The sequence below is a fragment of the Prosopis cineraria genome, unplaced genomic scaffold (genome assembly GCF_029017545.1).
Source record: "Prosopis cineraria cultivar Desert tree isolate PC_DT_omini unplaced genomic scaffold, ASM2901754v1 PC2201, whole genome shotgun sequence".
Lineage (NCBI taxonomy): Eukaryota > Viridiplantae > Streptophyta > Magnoliopsida > Fabales > Fabaceae > Prosopis > Prosopis cineraria.
The window spans coordinates 1-19259 of record NW_026557526.1 but is presented as its reverse complement, the minus strand read 5'-3'; the positions used below and the strand labels follow the sequence as shown (position 1 = coordinate 19259).

Sequence of the window (19259 nt, the reverse complement as noted above, 5' to 3'; positions counted from 1 at the left end):
TTAATAAAATTGATATAAATAATTTATAAATAACATGGGAGGAGAAACTGCCTAAAGATCATGACACACTGCAATGAGAAGGGAGTACAATATTATTAAAGAATCAATTAATAATGAGCAGAAACCGTGGCACCAAAGGGTCCCATTGAAGACAGGCTGGATACAGTCACACTCAAAAGTCAAAAACATCAACAAGCCAAACAGGACAAAGAGTCCGGGGCCGGAGGGGAATAGGGACTTCTAAAAATGGGCAACCAAGAGGATGAGATAATGCACGTATATTTAGAAAGCAATATTTAAAGACCTTCTAAAAATATTGCTAAAGAAGAACCGTCTAAAAATATTACTTGCATTTAAAGTCCCTAAAACATGAACTATTATGATACTTAGTTGAAATTAAAATTTTTTATTGAAATTTTTCAATACCCATCTTTCATACTTTGTACCACTTTTCCACGTTTTCAATGGTTTACATTAACATTTTCAATGCTCAGTCTTTATATTTTTCACCATAGATATTTCAATACTCATTTTTTATAACTCCAATACTAAAAATTAAAAATAAGTGTATAAAGATTGAAAGATAAATGTTTTACAGTACTAAAAACATGGATGATGAGTATTGAAAATATCAAAAATAATTATTGAAAATGCAAAATATGAGCCTTGAAAATGCAACGGTGAGTACGTACTACAAACATAGGAATGAGTAATTAAAATATTAATTTAACAAAGGATCATTGTTGTTTATGAAATTTCGTAATTTTAGTATCCTTAATTATGATTATTATTCTTAAATGGTGCTTAATTAAATATCATTTTCCCCACGCATGCGCCCACACACACATATATAATGGGGTTGGATGGTCTAAAAAAGAAAAGAAATTAATGGCTAATTCCTCACAACGTCACAAATTAATATCTAAATCCCTCTGCTAGGAAAGGCACCCATCATATTTAGTATCAAATTATATCTCAAACATGTTGCCTTCAGTAAGAGGGTACATGTGCACAATCAAAAAGAAATTAGTTACCTTTTCTTTAGTAATTGTTGCTTTCAGAATAATGGGCCATTCCCATTCACAGTGCACAGTTTTAGTAAAGTAATTTTTTTTTGTAGCATTTTCACCTTCTTTAACCAAAATCATGCATGCATGATTTAGGATAAAGGAGTAAAAATATTCACAAAGTAGTTGGTCAGGAATATTCAGTAACCTAAAGTAAAAAAAAAATATTAATAATGTTATTTAAATTGGTGTAAAAGTGACCAAATTATTATTTGCTCAAACTCTATTAATTGCCAGTGTTAAATGCTAAGTGTGATTGCCATATGTCAATCTTGACTCTCTAACTTGCTAACGTGGACTAAAAAAGAAGACAAAAATATCTACAAAGTCATCGGCTAGAAACATCTAGTAGTTTAAAGTGAAAAAAAAGATAAAATACCCATAATATTATTTAGTAGATATAACAATGACTAATCCTCAAATATCTTAAATGTTAACCATTTACGTTAATACCTAGTAATAAGTGACTATTTTTTCACTAAAATGGATAAAAATTTTTCTAAGTAGAATTTTGCAGAGGTTGATTAGTTATCTTATGATAATGAGTCTCCATTTGAAGTTTTGATTTTGACAGTTGAGGTGGCATCGTAGGGTGATTTGCCTTTCTTCATCCATCATCTCCTTAGTCTCACTTCTACTATGCCTACTACCACTTCTATTAAGGGAGAAAAATGCAACTTTGTATAACTTAAAGGACTAAATGTGGTAGTGAGCATAGTAGAAGTGAGACTAAAGTAATTATGGAAGAAGAAAGGCAAATCGTCCATCGTAGAATTTCACTTGGAAGAAGAAAGGCAAATCACCCTCTATGTTGCCTCCATTGTCAAAATCAAAGTCTTAAGTGGAGATTCATCATCATCATATGATGACTGATTAGCCTCCTTATAATTTCTTTTGAGAATATTTTTTTGTCCACATTAGTGAAAAAATGATCAACTAATGTTTAGATATTAGTTAAACGGTCAATATTTAAAGAATTTGATAAATTATTCATTGTCACACCTACTAAAGTAATATTATGAATATTACTGTTATTCTGCTTATTTTGAGCTACTAAATATTCCTAACCGATGATTTTGTAAGCATTTTTGTCTCTTTTTTAGTCCAAGTCAACAAGTCAAAGAAGTCAAGATCGACACATGACAATTGCACTGTGTTTAACCTGACAATTAATGGTTTAAATACTCTTACACCAACTTACATAATATTATGAGTATTTTTATTCTTTTTTTCATTTTTAGACTACTAGATGCTTTTAACTAACTACTTGATAGGGTATTTTTACCCCTTGCCCCATGATTTATATAGTTGAAATACTATAATACTTTTTTATCAGAGAAATGATATAATATGTTAAGTTTTAGAAATGATATAATATATTGAGTTTTAATAATCTAAGGAGTAGACTCTGCTGACAACAGAAATTATCTCCTCTGAGATATGGAATGAAAAGAGTATATATCTTTCAAATAAGTTATTATATGCACAAGAGTTGAAATTTGAATCTTCAACTATTTGTCTAAATGACAAGAGCTCTAACTATACGTGCCAGCCTAGTTGGTATAATGCTTTATTATTTTAATTCAAAGATATATTAAAAAAATACCATTTGATTTTGTAATAACTTAAGATATTCAATGAACTTTTTAATATTCGTGCCTTATTTTAAACAACATTAATTTTGAAACAGAAGTAAGATTGTATGAGTGCTTGATCAATAAAAATAATTTAAATTCTTTAAAAAATAAGTTAAATATTAAAAAAGGTAAAAAAATCTTTTTCATTAAAAAAAAGAAAATGTAAGTACTTTAATGAAAAGAGATACTACTTTTATTTTAATTTATAAGAAACTTTTGGGAGATATTAAATGTTTCGAAATATAATATACTTTGATAAAAATAATGCTTTATTAATGTTGTTTTTTTATATGACTTTTCTATTATTATATCATTTCTTTTTAAATGGAGTATTAAATAAAAGTTATTTTAAAAAATTTATATTTTATTTTACAAAATAAATTTATATTTATTAGTATATATAATTTTATTTAAATGCTTTATAAATTATGATGGAGGGAGTACTATGTTTATTATGAAAAGATAAAGGTTATTAATTAATTTGACTTATGGTCGGGGAAAAAAATAATTTGACTTAAATGATTACGGTGAGCATAGTAGTATATATCTAATAATATTATTTTTGGAGGATAAAGTGAAATTGTCACGTGTCCTTTTACCATTGGATCTCAAGATGATGGTGAAGTGAAGTGAAGACATGTTTAGTCTTTGATTGTCATGTGAGATTCGATCGAGCTAACATTTGACAAATTAACGAGTCATTCGTGTAAGTGGTGGAGTCGCTTTCATGTCAAGTAAATGTTGATGTTGATTTTAGCATGAAAGCCTACAAATAGATTAGCTATATACATATTATCAGATCGGATCAAATGATAAAAATATCTTAATTTTTTTTCCCAAAAGCCCATGACATTTTAAACTTTTTTTAAAATATTTTTATTCTAGAAGTTTTAAAATAAACCATATTTGCTCTATTGTAAAAAATTCTTGCATTAACCGTCAATTAAAGTTTGAAGTTTGATCAATATATTTTATGATTTTATCTTCCTTTGTATTTGTGTTTTTTGATTTTTGTTTTCATTAGTTAGAAGAAAAGAAAGTTAAATAATTCACTGAAAAAATAAATCAAAAATTAAACATAAAAAGAAGGAAGGAAAAAAATATAAAAATATCCTTGAGTTTAAGTTAGGGATTTTAACAGTGGAATGAAAATGCTCAATTTTTGAAACAAAAATACTTCAAAAAAATTTAAATGCCATACGCCATTAAAGAAAAAATTTCAGGACATTTTTACCTTTTAATTCTTAATTCTAGATCATGACATTAAGTTATTAAATTGACCTTACTTTCTCACCTTACTTTTACATCCTCCCTCCATCTCATCAACATTTAACATTTACTTGAGGAATGTCCAAGTTACTATGTTAAGTATATTATTGGAAGGAGTTGGCTTCTCTTCATTTCTTACTCTCTCCACTTCTTCCTCACTTTTTATCTCAACTATCAGATTTTTTTTGAATAGTTGAGATTTAATATTTTATAAAATTATTTTTTATTTTTAATTATAATCTTAAATCTTGAATTGTAGTTTAAATAAAATTAATTATATTTTAAATTTATATACTTATTTGTTATAAATTTAATGTTTAATAATAATTAAAAAATTTATAAAATATTAAATTTAACTATTTTAAAATAAATTTAATAATTGAGGGGAGAAATGAAAAGAAAATGAAGAGAGGAAAAATGGAGATAAAATTATTTATTGGCATACTTTTGGAAGCCCATTGTCTGAATGAGAGGTATTCATTAAGTCATCATATAATAGATATCTTTGGGCCAAAAGAAAGCGACAGATTATTACTAGACTTCGATTTTCAGATAAAATCTTAAAGATGTCTGGGCCCTAGGATAGGATAAGAGGAGGAGTTTTCTTTTGTAATAATAATTCTTTTTACCCTCACAACAGACGGATAAATACTTAAATCTTTACTAGAAGAGAAATATACATCTAATGCTTAACATTATCCCGAATATAATTACTTACATTTTTTTTAAGCAATAATAATTTTCTTCTAGTCTCACTAAAAAAAGTTGATCCAATTAACAAGATTGTAATTTATATACAAAATTAAAACATGGGGTCTTTGACAAGAGATCCATAAATATATAATATACTAGGTTTGAGCCTTAACGCATACTCTAATTTTGAAGAATCTCAGGCTTAATTTATCTAAACTTTTTATTATAAATAATAATAATTCTCCAAGCCCCACATGGATTAAAAGTTTAGCCAGAAAGAATGGTGAAACTGAAAATTATCAATAATTATGAGATTAAACTAGAAAGTTGTAAGAATATCCCAATGGGGTCTGAGGACGGTGATAATTTTCTTTCTTTCATGTGATACAACTTTACGTTTGATCGCTTTCGTTGAGAAGTTTCAGCTTTTGAAATGTTTTAAAAAGAAAGTTGCACAAAAATAGATATGCAAAAACTTAGAAGAAAACAAGAAATGAAATAAATTAAATTGACCAAAGAATACAAAAGGACAAGATCAATAACATGTGAAATGGAGCTATGACGATCAATTAACAGTTCCCAAAATGTTAATATCTTGGTTTAAGTGATAATACTTTTAAACATTTTCATCTATCTTATCATCACTTGTTTGTCTTTAACCAGAAGACAACCGTCACTTGCGCAAGATATTGTCGATTTGTGCCATACTAATCTCCAACTAGATAGATTCCCTCCTTCATCAATCACTCCTCTCTCTCTCTCTCTCTCTCTCTCTCTCTCCCCTCTCTGTCTCTCTGCAAGTAAGAAAAACATCATGCTTCTGAACCTGCAACAGAAACCCTTCTTCTTCTTCATCTTGTTGAGCTTCACGATCTGGTCATGGTGGACTCTTGACGGCGTCGTTTCAGACCCTCAGACAATTGCTGTGAGGCTAGGTTGCAGCCAAACCAATGTCAGTGACGTATCCATCTCCAAGACAACCTAAACGCAACGTATCAGAACATGAGAACGCAGATCAGCAACCAAAGCAAACACTTCGCCACGGCGCAGGTAGTGAAGGGTAACAACCCTACTTACGGCCTTTTTCAGTGCAGAAACTACCTCTCCATCGCCGACTGTCTCTCTTGCTTCGACTCTGCCGCCGGTTTGCTACGACGCAACTGCTCCGCCGCCGTCAACGGTGCCCACCTCATATACGACGGTTGCTTCCTCAGGTACGCAGCCAACTTTGACTCTTCTAATCTTCTTAAATCACTGAGTGTAGGTATAAGACATTACAAATTACAACTTATAATGATTTGTTACCATTTATTCAAGGTTTGTACGCATAGGATATTTTGTGTTTTTTTAATCAATTCGCAGATATCATTATTCTAGTTTGCTATATATATTTGATCAGTGTATTATATTTATTTTAATTTAAAATTAAATATTTACTTATATAGTATGTAATTTGATTAGTATATAATATTTGATCAATTCCCAGATGTAATCTTTACTTAATAGTTGCGTGTTCGGGCCGTAGGCGGCTTACTCTCTTCAATAAATAATTTATATTATATGAATACAAAAATTAAATTAATATGAACAAAAATATAATTAAGATATTATTTACATTATTAGAAGCATTATTCTGACATTAAATTTTAAAATATAAAATATTACAAATATACAAAAAAAAAAAAACCTGTTGACTCTTTGTAGATTCTAGCCTTGAAAAGCATGCCTTGTCTTTAACATTATATTACACATAAAAAGTATTGATAACAAATAATTAATAAAAAGGATTAATGTACAGTTTGGATTTCCAACTATAGATACAGGAGCACTTTGAACGCCAAGCTCATAATTAGGCTGTTGAACTTGAATTGTGAACTAAAAAACCAGCAAGAACAAGAACCCAAGAGGCGCTTGGATTCGCATCACCAAAAATATCATCAAGTAATATATGTATATATATAGTATATAAGAAGATCTCTGTATCTTTGCACAAGTTCATGAGTCAATGGAAAACAGAGATCCAGTCTATCATTGCAAGAGGAGAAAAACGGGGGGAAAAAGGCTAAAGATTGATCAAATCAACAAAACATGAATCCAAAAACATCTCTATATCCTTACACAAATTCACCAATTTGTATAGAAACAGATTTCCCTACAGCCCAGAGAGAAGGAAAATCTATACAGACCGGGAAATATAAGAAACAGAGGAATCGGGAACTCAAAAGATTTTTTTTTTTTGGGAAAAAAAAGTCAAGGAAGAAAACCAGAGAAAGGAACAGGATGTGTGATTAAACGATTCAGATTGCCAAGAGACAGAGAGGCTTCTTGTTGGACGCCAATCACTGCTTCTGCCACGTTCATTATGAGATCGACAGCCATTCTCAAAAACACACACACACAGAGGAGGAGGAGAGTGAGACACAAGGGGGGGAGAGGACCACAAGCTTGGAAAAGTGGAAATGATGGGCTCCAAAAGTAACCTGTTAATTCTAAGTTGGGAGAATGATTAAGAAATATTAAAAGGATTAATTAATTTAAATTAGGTATCAAGAATCAAACTTTAAAAATTTGTAAGTTTATCTTTCAACTTTACAATTATGTTGTGATGAATTTACAACTTATTTTTTTAAATTTTAATCTAGTTAAAAATAAAAAAATTATTTTTGTTTTTTCTATTGTAAAAATTTGGAGTACAAGTTATAAATTTATTATAATAAAAATTGTAAAATTAAAATATTAAATTGTAAATTTTTAAAATTTAACATTTGAAACTTAATTTAAATTAACTGATTCTTTTAGAACCTCTATATCATTCTCTCAAAAAATTAGGGGAGAGAATGAGAATGTCTTAACTTTAAATGTTCAAAATTTAAAATGTGCTAATTAATAATATGGGTTTAAATCACTTTAAATTTATAATTTAAAATTTAAATTACATATTAGTCCTAATAAAAAAAATTCACAGAACAAAATAATTGATAGCCCTTTAGATATTAAATTAATCAATATGTGCGTCATAATAAAATAATATTATTTGACATTCATCTTGATTTTCGTATTTCCCTTTTAGAAATGCCTGTCTCCTCAATACAATATACATTTTGAATTTCATATTTTGTTTCCTTGAAAATTGATTGCCTCCGTAATGCAAGGGAACATGGTTGTAGACTTGTAGTATCAAATAGTAGTACAAAACAAACGTCAGAATGGAAGAGAAATAAAAATTAAAATGAACAAAACAAACAACCTTGGCCCACCAATTCATTGAGAATTGAATTATTACAACTTACAAGGTAGGCCTAGGCCAGCACGCCTTCTAAAGTAACCAGATCCACACAAAATCTCAGGCAATATATACACACACACATATACATATACATATACATATATATATCCCTTCAAAAAATGTATCCAAAAAGTATACCAAAAACAAAAATCTATCCGAAGAGAAATGACAAATTTGACCCCCTTTGGAGTTGCAAATTAAATTGAGACATTTCAAAGCCATTAGCATGAACTCTTCTGAAATTTTGCATGATTCGGCTACAATGACAATGGCAATCATTGGAATATTTAAGTGATGCCTAGTCATTGGCTTGATTATAGACTTGATGTCCTTTAACCAAATTTTGATGCTCTGAGTTTTATGATGAACAGAAAAAATGCCAAATAGTAACTCCAGAATTAAATAATATTCAAACTTGAATTGCTCAGTAGTTCATGACATTAGTTGCCACACACTTGCTGTAACACACACACATGACACACCCCTGCCTTTTATTTTTTATTTTTTATTTTTATGTGAAAAAATTTAGATGAATTGTGTTATCAAAACTCATTAGAGTCGGGACATGTTTTAGACTCAAAGAATATTTACAAAATAACCCTACCTTTTTTTAGATAATTAGTTATGATCAAATAATAAATAATTACAAGCAGGATATTGCAACTGTTTTTTTTTCAGAATCTATATGATCTAAAATATTGGAGACTTCTTCCTTTCTTGTGTTTTATTTAGGTACGAGAGCACTACCTTCTTTGACCAGTCCACAGACGCAGGCAACAACATTCATTGTGGAAATGAAACAAAAAATTCCACAGAACTTGCTTCAACTGTGCAACAAACGCTGAAGAATCTGGAAATAGCAACACCAAGAATTCCTGGTTACTTTGCAGCCACTAAAACGACAGTGCCTAACAGTAACGGTTCAAACATTTATGCCTTTGCTCAATGTGTTGAGACTCTCACTCAAAGTGGCTGCGACAATTGCTTAAACATTGCCTTAAGAAATTTTCAGATTTGTCTCCCCAACTCAAATGCTAAGGCTTTTGATTTTGGCTGTTTCATGAGATACTCCACCACTGCCTTCTTCGCTGACAATCAAACCACTGATATCAATCACATCTTGAAACAAGGCACGTATAGAGTAATAAACTTAAAGTAGCTTGCATATTGTATCTATTTTTGGATTATAAAATCTTGGGTAAACCTTTTCCTTGTGTCTTGTAGGAGATTCAAGCAAGAAGGGGGCCATTATTGGTGGTCTCGTGGGAGGAGTGTCTTTTATTTTGATTCTCTTTGCGTTATTTGCTTTGTATAGTCGATCAAAGTCATCGAAGATGGTTCCTAAAGGTAAGATAACTGAAAAACGTCTTTGTTATTTAATTTGAAATGATTTGATGTGGTGCTTTGATCCTTGCCGCGGTCCAAAAGAAAATTTATGAATTTATTGATGAACGGATGAATCTCTGGCTGATTTTTATTAATTATTTAAAGAGTTTTTTTGTTGTTGTTTACTTTGGTATTCCTTACAGGTGACATTTTGGGATCAACTGAGTTAAAAGGTCCTGTTAACTTTAGGTATAAAGATCTAAAGTCAGCGACACAAAACTTTAGTGAAAAAAATAAACTAGGAGAAGAAGCTTTTGGTGATGTATACAAGGTAAGCATCACAAAACATTCATTTTCATTATTACATTGTACGATAGTTGTAACGTTTCTTATATCTTTTCTTCTAAAAGAATCGATCTCGTGAAAGAAGGAAAGGTAGATTTTACACCGGAAAAAAAAAGTATACTTCATTTAACAATTAACATAACGTTAACTTTTTTTTTTGGGGTTCTTTTTTTATGTTCAACTCGCTATGAGCAAGTTCTTTTTTTGTTTTTAATACAACTATAAGCATGTTGAATAGTAAGTATGATGTCTTTAATTTTTTGAGCAGGGTACTTTAAAAAATGGAAAAGTAGTTGCTATCAAGAAATTGGATTTAGGCCAATCCGGACAGATGGAGAAAGAATTTGAGAGTGAAGTAAAGTTGATAAGTAACGTTCATCATCGAAATATTGTTCGACTTTTGGGATGTTGCAACAAAGGCCAAGAGAGACTTCTTGTTTATGAGCACATGAAAAACAACGATGTTGGACAATTCCTTTTTGGTAAACAAAATCTTTATTTTTTTTTATTGTTTTGAGAATTAGCTTTATTTCCTCTATTCTTCTTTTCTTTTTCCTCACTCTCTAAAGTGGTGCACATAGGTGAAAATAAAGACACTCTCAGTTGGATGCAACGTTATGGGATAATTTTGGGCACTGCAAGGGGTTTGGCATATTTACATGAAGAATTTCATGTTTGCATCATACACAGAGATATAAAAACTAATAACATCTTCTTGGATGATGATTTCCAACCTAAAATTGCTAATTTTAGATTAGCGAGACTTTTGACAAGAGACCAATCTCATCTCAATACAAATTTTGCTGGAACAATGTAAGTAAATGCATATAAATTTTATCTTATTTTATTCATCACTTCTATTTATCACAAAAAACATGAGTTTGTCAAAAAAATTAATGTGTTGATCAAATGGAATATTGTTATGACATTATCATATCCTTCTCATCATGCCATCATCAATGATATGTTTTTGTCAGGGGATATATAGCACCTGAATATGCAATGCATGGACAATTATCAGAAAAGGTAGATATTTATAGTTATGGTGTCGTAATCCTAGAGATCATAAGCGGACAAAAAGTTAGTGCATCAAAAGTTGATGACAAGGGCGAATACCTCCTTCAAAGAGTAAGTAAATTTGTACAACAAATAATATAACAAATGAGTTCTTTTATAGAAGAAACTTCAAGTGTTGCTCTTGTGTGTTTAGAAAATTTTCAATAATCTAATAAACATGCCTAAGATTTTACCTTTTTTCCCACTATTATATCACTTTGATCTCAGGCTTGGAAACTGTACGAGAGAGGAATGCACATAGAGTTTGTGGACAAAAACTTAGACCCAAATGAGTATGATGCAGAAGAGATTAAGAAGATCATAGAGATTGGATTGCTTTGCACACAAGCATCACCCGCAGCAAGGCCAAAAATGTCTGAAATTGTTAGAATGCTCAAGAGAAAGAGCTTAATGGAGCACACACAACCCACTATGCCTGTCTATGTTGATCCTAGTTCTTGGCCCAAGAGAGAAACCTCTGTGTCTCATAGTTCATCTTCATCAAATGCTACTGTCTCCGTTTCCATTCTATCAGGAAGGTGATTGCGTTACACTTGATCGTATCGTTAAGGGTCTCTTGAAGTTCGACCCTGGAGAATATACAATAGTGATTATGAAAAGGAAAATTGATCAGTAAGTTTTCTCCTTTATTGTATCATTACACAAGATCTGAGTACAATGGAACGTCAATTTTACCGGTAGCAAAGTTTGCAGTGAAATGATAGCCTCTTGGCCTATGGTGTAAAATAAGTCAGTTGAATATGACAGCGTGAGTTATGTATATGTACATGAATTGGAAATCTTGGCTACATTAAGTCTACAAATCATTCTTCATGTTAGCTTTTGCTTCGACACTTTATGATGCAAAGCGGTGATCTGGTCAGTCAACATATTCATTAATTATCTGTTCCTTGAGATTCTACCTAATATTGCACATATATTTCAACGTCTAAAAAAAGTTATCATATCCCACTATTTGCACTGCACTGGTGGACGGATCATAACAAATAATAAGAAGTAAGTAATTCACCCAAAAAAAAATAAAAAGTAAGTAGAATATTGTTTTTACATAAATTTGTGTTAAAATTTGGTCAAGCAAAAGACATGGGGTATTTAACTAAGTTGAGAAATCCAAAGGATGAATGGTGTTTAAAATATAAATTAAATGTATGAAAAACTATGAAAACTTATTATAAAAGAAATTGATTCAGGATTTTTTGAATGTAATTAGGCCTAGGATATTATTTCTCCCTTTTTGTACTTCAACAATACTCAATCAAAAAAACCCCAATTATACTTTCCTCTAATAATGAATTATGCTAGTTAAGGATACTAAATTACTTATAAGTGCTCTCTCAGGTCTCCAAGTAAGTGTTTAGTCTAATTAATCCCTTAATCTCTTAATTAATTAAATTCAAACTTTCATTGCAAATCCTATGTAATTATATTATGTAAAGTTAATGAGTGCATCTCTACTTTATTAATAAAACCATCCATTCAACTTAAAAATTTTAAGTCCTTTCACGATTTAACTCAAGTCCTATATTTAATCTAGCTCTTTCAAACATTAAGCAAGTGAACCCAACAATCTATTAATGCCAATCAACCAAAAACATTAAGCATAGAGTAAAATCAACATAATTACATCATTTATATATATATATATATATAAGAAAAATGAGTATTTAATCTATACAAAGGTTTAAAATAATCTTAGAATCAAAGATTCATCTACATATGTTCAGAAAACTCACAAAATAATATAAATATATTAACATAAACATTGAACAAAAGGAATGAAAGGAGAATGGAGAAGAACTAAAATATGAAGGTAAATCTATTTCAATCTTCAATCCGTAGCTCAATCCCATTAAAATCCAAGTCCTATCACACTCCAAGAGCTCCCAAACACTCCAAAGAAGTCCAGAATATTGATGGTCATAGTTGAAACCAACTATTAGAGGCAATAAATTGGGTCAAGTTTGACAAGTTAACTCACACAAGCTCAAAAAATTTTAAGGTTAAACTTGAAAATTTAAAAGATTTTCTTTACTTCTGACTTATTCAGGCCGTTTAAATAAACTCGAAGAAATTTGAGCCAAACACGAGCCTAAATAGCTTTTTCTATTATTAATGAAATAATATAAAAAATATAAAAATGGAATATATTAATTTTTTAATTAAGAATTAAAATTAGATAAAAAATAAAAAATAATATAATATAATATTTAACAATTTAGGTCTACAAGCGAGCCCGAATAAACCTGAGGGATTAGAGTCAGGTTTGATTATGTAAACTTTTTTTTTTATATGATATGATATTTTAAACTCGACTTGAATAAACTCAACTCGTCTTAATTATTAGCTCTACCAACTATTGTAGCCTCTAAAATCATAACTTTATCACCTAAATATATAAAACGCTTTGTTTTGTTGTCAGCGACTGAAAGTTGCAAATTTAACACCGAAAAAAAGGTCAAGACCTTGCATCTGATTCCTTGATCTTACAGCTTTTCAAAAGCTTCCACTAATGATCAGAATGGCTTGCCAACACATCCCTAAACCAATATAGCGTGAAATTTGCTAGAAAATATCAAGATAAAGCCATGATGTACAATCCCAAAAAAAAGCACATTTTTTAAATTTGAGTAATCAAAGTATGTATTATTACGCCAGAATGTATTAAAATCCAAGAAAAATGTACTAAAATGACACGTAATTCTAGACGTCAACATCCACATACTATACAATATGTTGTATTTGATATGCCACCCATATATTAATGGGTCTTAGAATATAATAACATATTTCAATCTTGGTTACAAAATTCTTTGTTCAAAAGTTTGCTAGCACACTGCCAAAATTGATGTACTGGCGTTTGATTGTTTTCTGCTATTATACTACCATGAACTTCGTTTAGTTATCATAGTTCATTGAAAGCGATCAAGTTAAATTCTTCAATAATTAAGCTTCCCAAGATGCGAGCATCCTTACTTATGTTAAGTTATCATCATACCTTACCGCGGGAAAATTCAGGCTGTTGTTGATAGAAAATGTCAGTCATAACTGCAACTATGTTGACGTAACGTTGTCAGACTTGTTGGGCTTATCTGTATGTACTTGCCGGGTAATTTAGTTGCATTGTCAGTCACATTATTGCTATTTCACTCTTAGACGACAAAGATAAATAATTAATTTCACTTTTAAAAAAAGTCGCATTATTTAGGAAAATTAACTTCATTAATCAGAAAAATAAAATAAAATTGGATTCATATATAATATCACTTTTAAAATAAAAGGGATATCATATGAAGTTCAACCAACTTTTAAGAGAGCTTAATGTAATTTACTCAGAATTATGTGTAATTATCAATAGATATGCACTTAATTAAGATTGATATATTATATACACGCATGTTTGAGAACGGAATGAAGGACCATCATTTTCAGATTTCTCCTTCTTCTATCTTGGTTTCCCCCTAATTTTTGCTTGAACTGAGCCACAACTATACGTTCCCGGTGAATAAAATCATCTTGCTGACAATATGAAAGTCAAAGAAATAACAATTATATATCTGTAGAGAAGGCATAATGGGTCTAATTAATTTCAATCAAAATAGGCATAGTGGGTCTCATATCCTCTGATAAACCCTTTTGTTGGAGCAGTGCAACTACTTCAGACATTTTCGGCCTTATTTCTACAGATCCTTGAGTGCAAAGCAAACCAATCTCTATGATTTTCTTCACTTCTTCTACATCATAATCATTAGGGTCTATGGTATCGTCCACCAACTCTATGTGTATGCCTCTCTTATATAACTTCCAAGCCTACCAAAGTGAGATTAAAGTAAAAATGATGAAGAAGTGTATAAAGGACAAATGCAATTCTACCAAAAAATACAAAAGAAAATTGAGGCTAATTTCTTTTAAACATCTGTTATGAAATGCACTAATAAAAAGCGGAATGGTTTTTCTTAAAAGAAATAAGATGAGATGTAAAAAAGTCATACTCATAAATTCTCTCCAATAGAAAAAAATGCCTTTTAAATAGTCATAGGAGCTTTCTTACTTGTTGAAGGAGGAATTCGCCTTCAGCAGCACCGTTGACATTTAATTCATTGTTTCTTCGACCACTAATGATTTCTAGGATTACAACACCATAGCTATACACATCAACCTTCTCTGATAATTGTCCATGAATCGCATACTCCGGTGCTGTGTATCCTCTAAAAAATGTATCATGTTTGTGACATTATATATCATAAATGGCTCTAATTAACAAAACCCGAATGTTCAGAACTAACAAAGAAAAATGGAAAACCAGCAAAATCTGTAAGAGACAAGCAGATAGCATATTGCAGCATTGCATCAAGTCCCCACAACAACAAGAATTCTTTCTTGATGCATTCTTGCTTGCATAGAGGCAAAAAATAATTTAAAACTATCTATTGTAGTATGAGTGTTCCACTTGCTCATATATGAAATTAAGAATTTAAGAAAATCACATATAAAGTTATTTCAACTTACAATGTTCCAGCAAATCTTGTGTTGAGATGAGTTTTGTCCTCGGGTAAGAGCCTCGCTAAGCCGAAATCAGCAATCTTAGGTTGTAAATCATCATCTATGAGAATGTTGTTAGTCTTTATATCTCTATGAATAATACAGACATGAAATTCTTCATGAAGATAAGCCAAGCCTCTTGCTGTTCCTAAAATTATATCATATCGTTGTTTCCAATTAAGAGAACCTTTATTTTTTCCTGGTAGAAGAAGAAAAAAAAATAAAGGGTGATACATCAAAGTAATTCACAAAATGTTTCAGTAGGTAATTTATACACACACACATTGAATTCTTGAATAAAATTATGACATGAGAATCAATTTTTGTTAGAGTCAATGATTTATTTTTAGGTTGAAAATATCCCATCTGTCATCATGATAAACTCAGAAATATAATAGAAAATGCATAAGCACACGCACACATATAAGCTTTATTGGATGATGAGATACCAAATAAGAATCTGTCGAGACTGGTCTTTTCCATGTATTCATAGACCAGAATTCTCTTATTGCCTCTACTACAACATCCAAGAAGTCGAACAAGATTCCGATGATGAACATTACTTACAAGCTTCACTTCACTCTCAAATTCTTCCTCCACCCTCTTGGATTGCCGTAAAGTTAATTTCTTGACTGCAACTACTTTCCCATTCTTCAGAGTGCCCTGTTCATGACAAGTAAAAATTTCAATTTCAAAGGTCTTACATTTGAGATTCTACCTTTGTCCTATTAAAAGCTAATCTTTTACAACACCATGTAAAACTCAATTAGAAGAAACATCCATGTAAGCTTTGGTATATGATACATATCAAAATATTGTGTAGTTACCTTATATACTGCACCAAATCCTCCTTCTCCAAGTTTATTTTCAAGGCTGAAATTTTTTGTTGCAGACTTCAAATCCTTATAATTGTAATTAACTGGGGCCTTCAACTGGCTTATTCCAGTAATGTCTCCTATATATTAAAGACAGCATCAGTCAATGTCTCGTCCTGTTTTTTTTTTTTTAGTCAGGGAGTCCTCCTTCCATAAAGATGAAAGCCCATAGCTTTTTATGCTGAGTGAAAATGTGAAAACCAAAGGATTAAATCAATGAAGACCTTGTTTACCTTTGGGAACCCTCTTTGGGCTTTTTCGTGGCCTAATCCAGGCAAATAATGCAATAAGGAGGATCAAAAAAAGCATTAAACCTCCAATAACAATACCAATGATGAATGCCTTATTGCTTGAACCTGTAGGGAAGGACAATTGTCTAATCAAGCCACGACACAAGTCATCGTATATAACAAAAGATTAAAAATTACTCCTAACTCGTGCAACAAGAAATGGTCATGTCTTTATACGTGTTATGTTTAAACCTTTGAATGAATTGTCCATTTTATTTTATTTTTTTGCTCAAGGGAGTGATATAAATGATGTGGTTATTAGAAATTAAGGGGTGGAGAATCTTAGGAAAAAATAAAATCTCTAATAATATATTAATATGTATAGTTCTACAACACAGATAATACTCCCTGCAGTCCTACTTACAGAGTTTGGAGAGAAGATTTTTTGTTTATCCTATTTATAAATCATATTATTAAATTTTTATCATAAATTTTTTTCTTTGTCCTCCATTAAATATTGAAGAGAGAAAATATTTTGTTAAAGTATGTATATTTAATAAAGGCCAAGTTAAGAATTTATTAAATTTTTAGGTAAGGTTAATGAGGTTCAAGATTTTCTTTAATTTTGATTAAATATATTGAAAGTGACTTATATATAGGACCACAGGGAATACACACACAATGCTTTACCTTGTTTCTTCAAGAAGCCGTTGATATCAGTGGTTTGATTATCAGAGAAGAAAGCATTGGTGGAGTATCTCATGAAACAGCCCGTATCATAACTCTCAGCATTTGAGGTTGTAAGACAAGTCTGAAATTTTCCTGACGCAGTGTCGATGCAATTCTGGCAGCCACTTTGTGAGAGGGTCTCAACACATTGAGCAATGGCATAAATACTGAAGCCATTACTATTAGGCACGGCCGTCTTAGTGGCCGCATAGAAACCTGGCATTCTGGGGGTTGCTGTGCCTAGATTTGTCAGAACTTGTTGCACAGTTGAAGCAAGCGCAGGGGAATCTTTTAGTGTCTGATTCCCACATCTTATGTTGTTCCAACTTTCACTGGCCTGATCGAATTCTTGAGTGCTCTCGTACCTTCATTAATTAAACACAAATGAAAGTCACTATGTATAAGTATTGGCATTTGGCCAAAAGGGTTGCAAATTTTGGCTGCCTCCTTTGTGTGTGTATGGGTGGGGCAGGATAGAATGTAATCCTCTCTTGATGTAATCAAGAAAAACAAATTGAAAAGACATAACTATGAGGCTTACCCATACATACAATTATCACCTTTTTTCTATAAAAAAATAAAGTGTGCAAAAAATTGGTTTATTGAACTCCTGTTATGCCTATGGCTTCTATAAGGAAGTGCTTTTAGAAGGATATTTGCATTTAAGACAGAAATTTAATTTGTTTACCAACAATATTGTTAATACGATTGTTTAATTTGTCAATTTAATTTGTTTTTGTTTTATCTTTTTTTTTCAAAAAAAAAAAGGAGATGCTTATTCAAGTGACTATATAGTGATTACTCCCTTAGATCTTATTTACAATAAAAACATAAAAGAATCTTTTTTTAATTTTATTTATAAAGCTTGTTATTATTTTTATCAATTTTTTCTCATTACTTGATTAAATGTTAATGATATAGAATATGTTATTAAATTATGTATATTGACAAGTATAAAATTTTTTATGTATATTGACAAGTATAGAAATTTATTAAATTTTTAATGAATAGAATTGAAGGAATTATATTATTACACGGAGACTCAATAATAATATAAAAACTTTTTCTAATAAAAATACATATATAAAATCAACCTTGAGGATGGCCGACTAGTCGTACCTGAGGAAGCAGCCGTCGTAGACGAGACGAGCACCGTAAGCCCTGGCGGAGCAGTTGCGGATGTTCACGGCGGCGACGTTAAAGCAAGCAAGACAGTCGGCTATGGAGAGGTAGTTTCTACATTGAAAAAGGCCATAAACGGCGATGTTAGCCTTCACTGCTTGAGCTGTGCCGAAGAGTTTGCTTTGGTCTTCGATCTGAGCTCTCAGGTCTCGAAACGTTTCGTTGAGGATCTCCTTCAAGATGGACCCATCATTGTCGCCGTCTTGATCGCACCACAGTCGCACTAGATTCGTCTGAGGGTCTGAAACGACGCCGTCAAGAGTCCCCCATGACCAGATTATTATGAAGCTTAAGAAGACAAAGAAGAAGAGAGGCTTTTGTTGCAGTTGCGGCTGCATCGTCTTTTTCTTGCAGAAGAGGATGAAGAATGAAAGATGAAGGGGGAAGCAATGGCGGAACTAGAGTGAGAAGAGGAGGGGCCCAAAATATTTTCTAAAAATAATACAATCTTGAATGTGAAAATTGTTATTTAATTTGAATGTTTTTGCTCAAAAAAAAAAATTGAATGCTTACGAATTACGTTTCATGTATATTCATTACCTATAATTTTTAATATAATAGAGGAGAGAAGGATAATTCATCGATATTTATGATAGAGAGCACATAGTTATCATATATTAACCATATAAAAAATTAACAAAAAATTAGAAAGAATATATAAAAAAAATTCAAGTTTCCAATGTTTTGTTGGGAGAATTTGATTGTAGGCTGATACTGTTGTAGTTGTTCTAGATGATGAATTTTTACTATACATTCAAAGTATATTAATAATATTCTCTCTAAAGTTATTTATATATTTAAATATTATAGATCAATAATAATAATAAAGAAAGTTTTTCAAATATAATTTATTATATTAAATACATAAAATCTTATGTCTACATATAATAAAAAAATGTTAACAAGTTTCATGTATCATGAGCCATGTAAGAAATACTCTTTTATTCAAAATATACAGCATTTTTAATTGAATTTTACTTTTTAATAAAATAGTTATCTACTTT

At 30.8% G+C, this 19259-nt stretch overlaps 1 protein-coding gene and 1 pseudogene across 3 annotated transcripts; one reads left to right on the top strand and one right to left on the bottom strand.

Annotated features, from left to right (window-relative positions):
- Positions 1 to 5429: 5429 nt before the first annotated feature.
- LOC129301558 (cysteine-rich receptor-like protein kinase 2) lies at positions 5430 to 11518 on the top strand (annotated as a pseudogene).
- A 2578-nt stretch (positions 11519 to 14096) lies between these two features.
- On the bottom strand, positions 14097 to 18777 carry LOC129301559 (cysteine-rich receptor-like protein kinase 43). Of its 3 annotated transcripts, none has more exons than XM_054940118.1 (8): positions 18193 to 18768; positions 17035 to 17438; positions 16348 to 16470; positions 16067 to 16194; positions 15689 to 15902; positions 15207 to 15300; positions 14749 to 14905; positions 14097 to 14507 (listed from the first exon to the last, which is right to left on the bottom strand). In XM_054940118.1, exons 1-8 carry the CDS (start codon positions 18591 to 18593, stop codon positions 14277 to 14279), a joined length of 1752 nt encoding a protein of 583 aa, XP_054796093.1. In that variant the 5' UTR covers positions 18594 to 18768; the 3' UTR covers positions 14097 to 14276. The 3 variants fall into 3 exon arrangements, 2 of the variants coding, with proteins under 2 accessions (XP_054796093.1, XP_054796091.1); XM_054940116.1 differs by having other exon boundaries at positions 15207 to 15438; positions 18193 to 18765; XR_008591040.1 differs by having other exon boundaries at positions 14367 to 14507; positions 14749 to 14894; positions 15207 to 15438; positions 18193 to 18777.
- Between the last annotated feature and the right edge of the window lie 482 nt (positions 18778 to 19259).

Bases quoted from the DNA above. Each gene is read 5' to 3' on its own strand.
- LOC129301559 (XM_054940116.1), bottom strand. From the start codon at position 18,593: ATGCAGCCGCAACTGCAACAAAAGCCTCTCTTCTTCTTTGTCTTCTTA. The intron at 16,471-17,034 runs GTAAAGCATTGT...CCTTCCCTACAG, and splicing joins CGGCTTCTTGAAGAAACAAG to GTTCAAGCAATAAGGCATTC. The intron at 14,508-14,748 runs GTAAGAAAGCTC...TCACTTTGGTAG, and splicing joins GCGAATTCCTCCTTCAACAA to GCTTGGAAGTTATATAAGAG.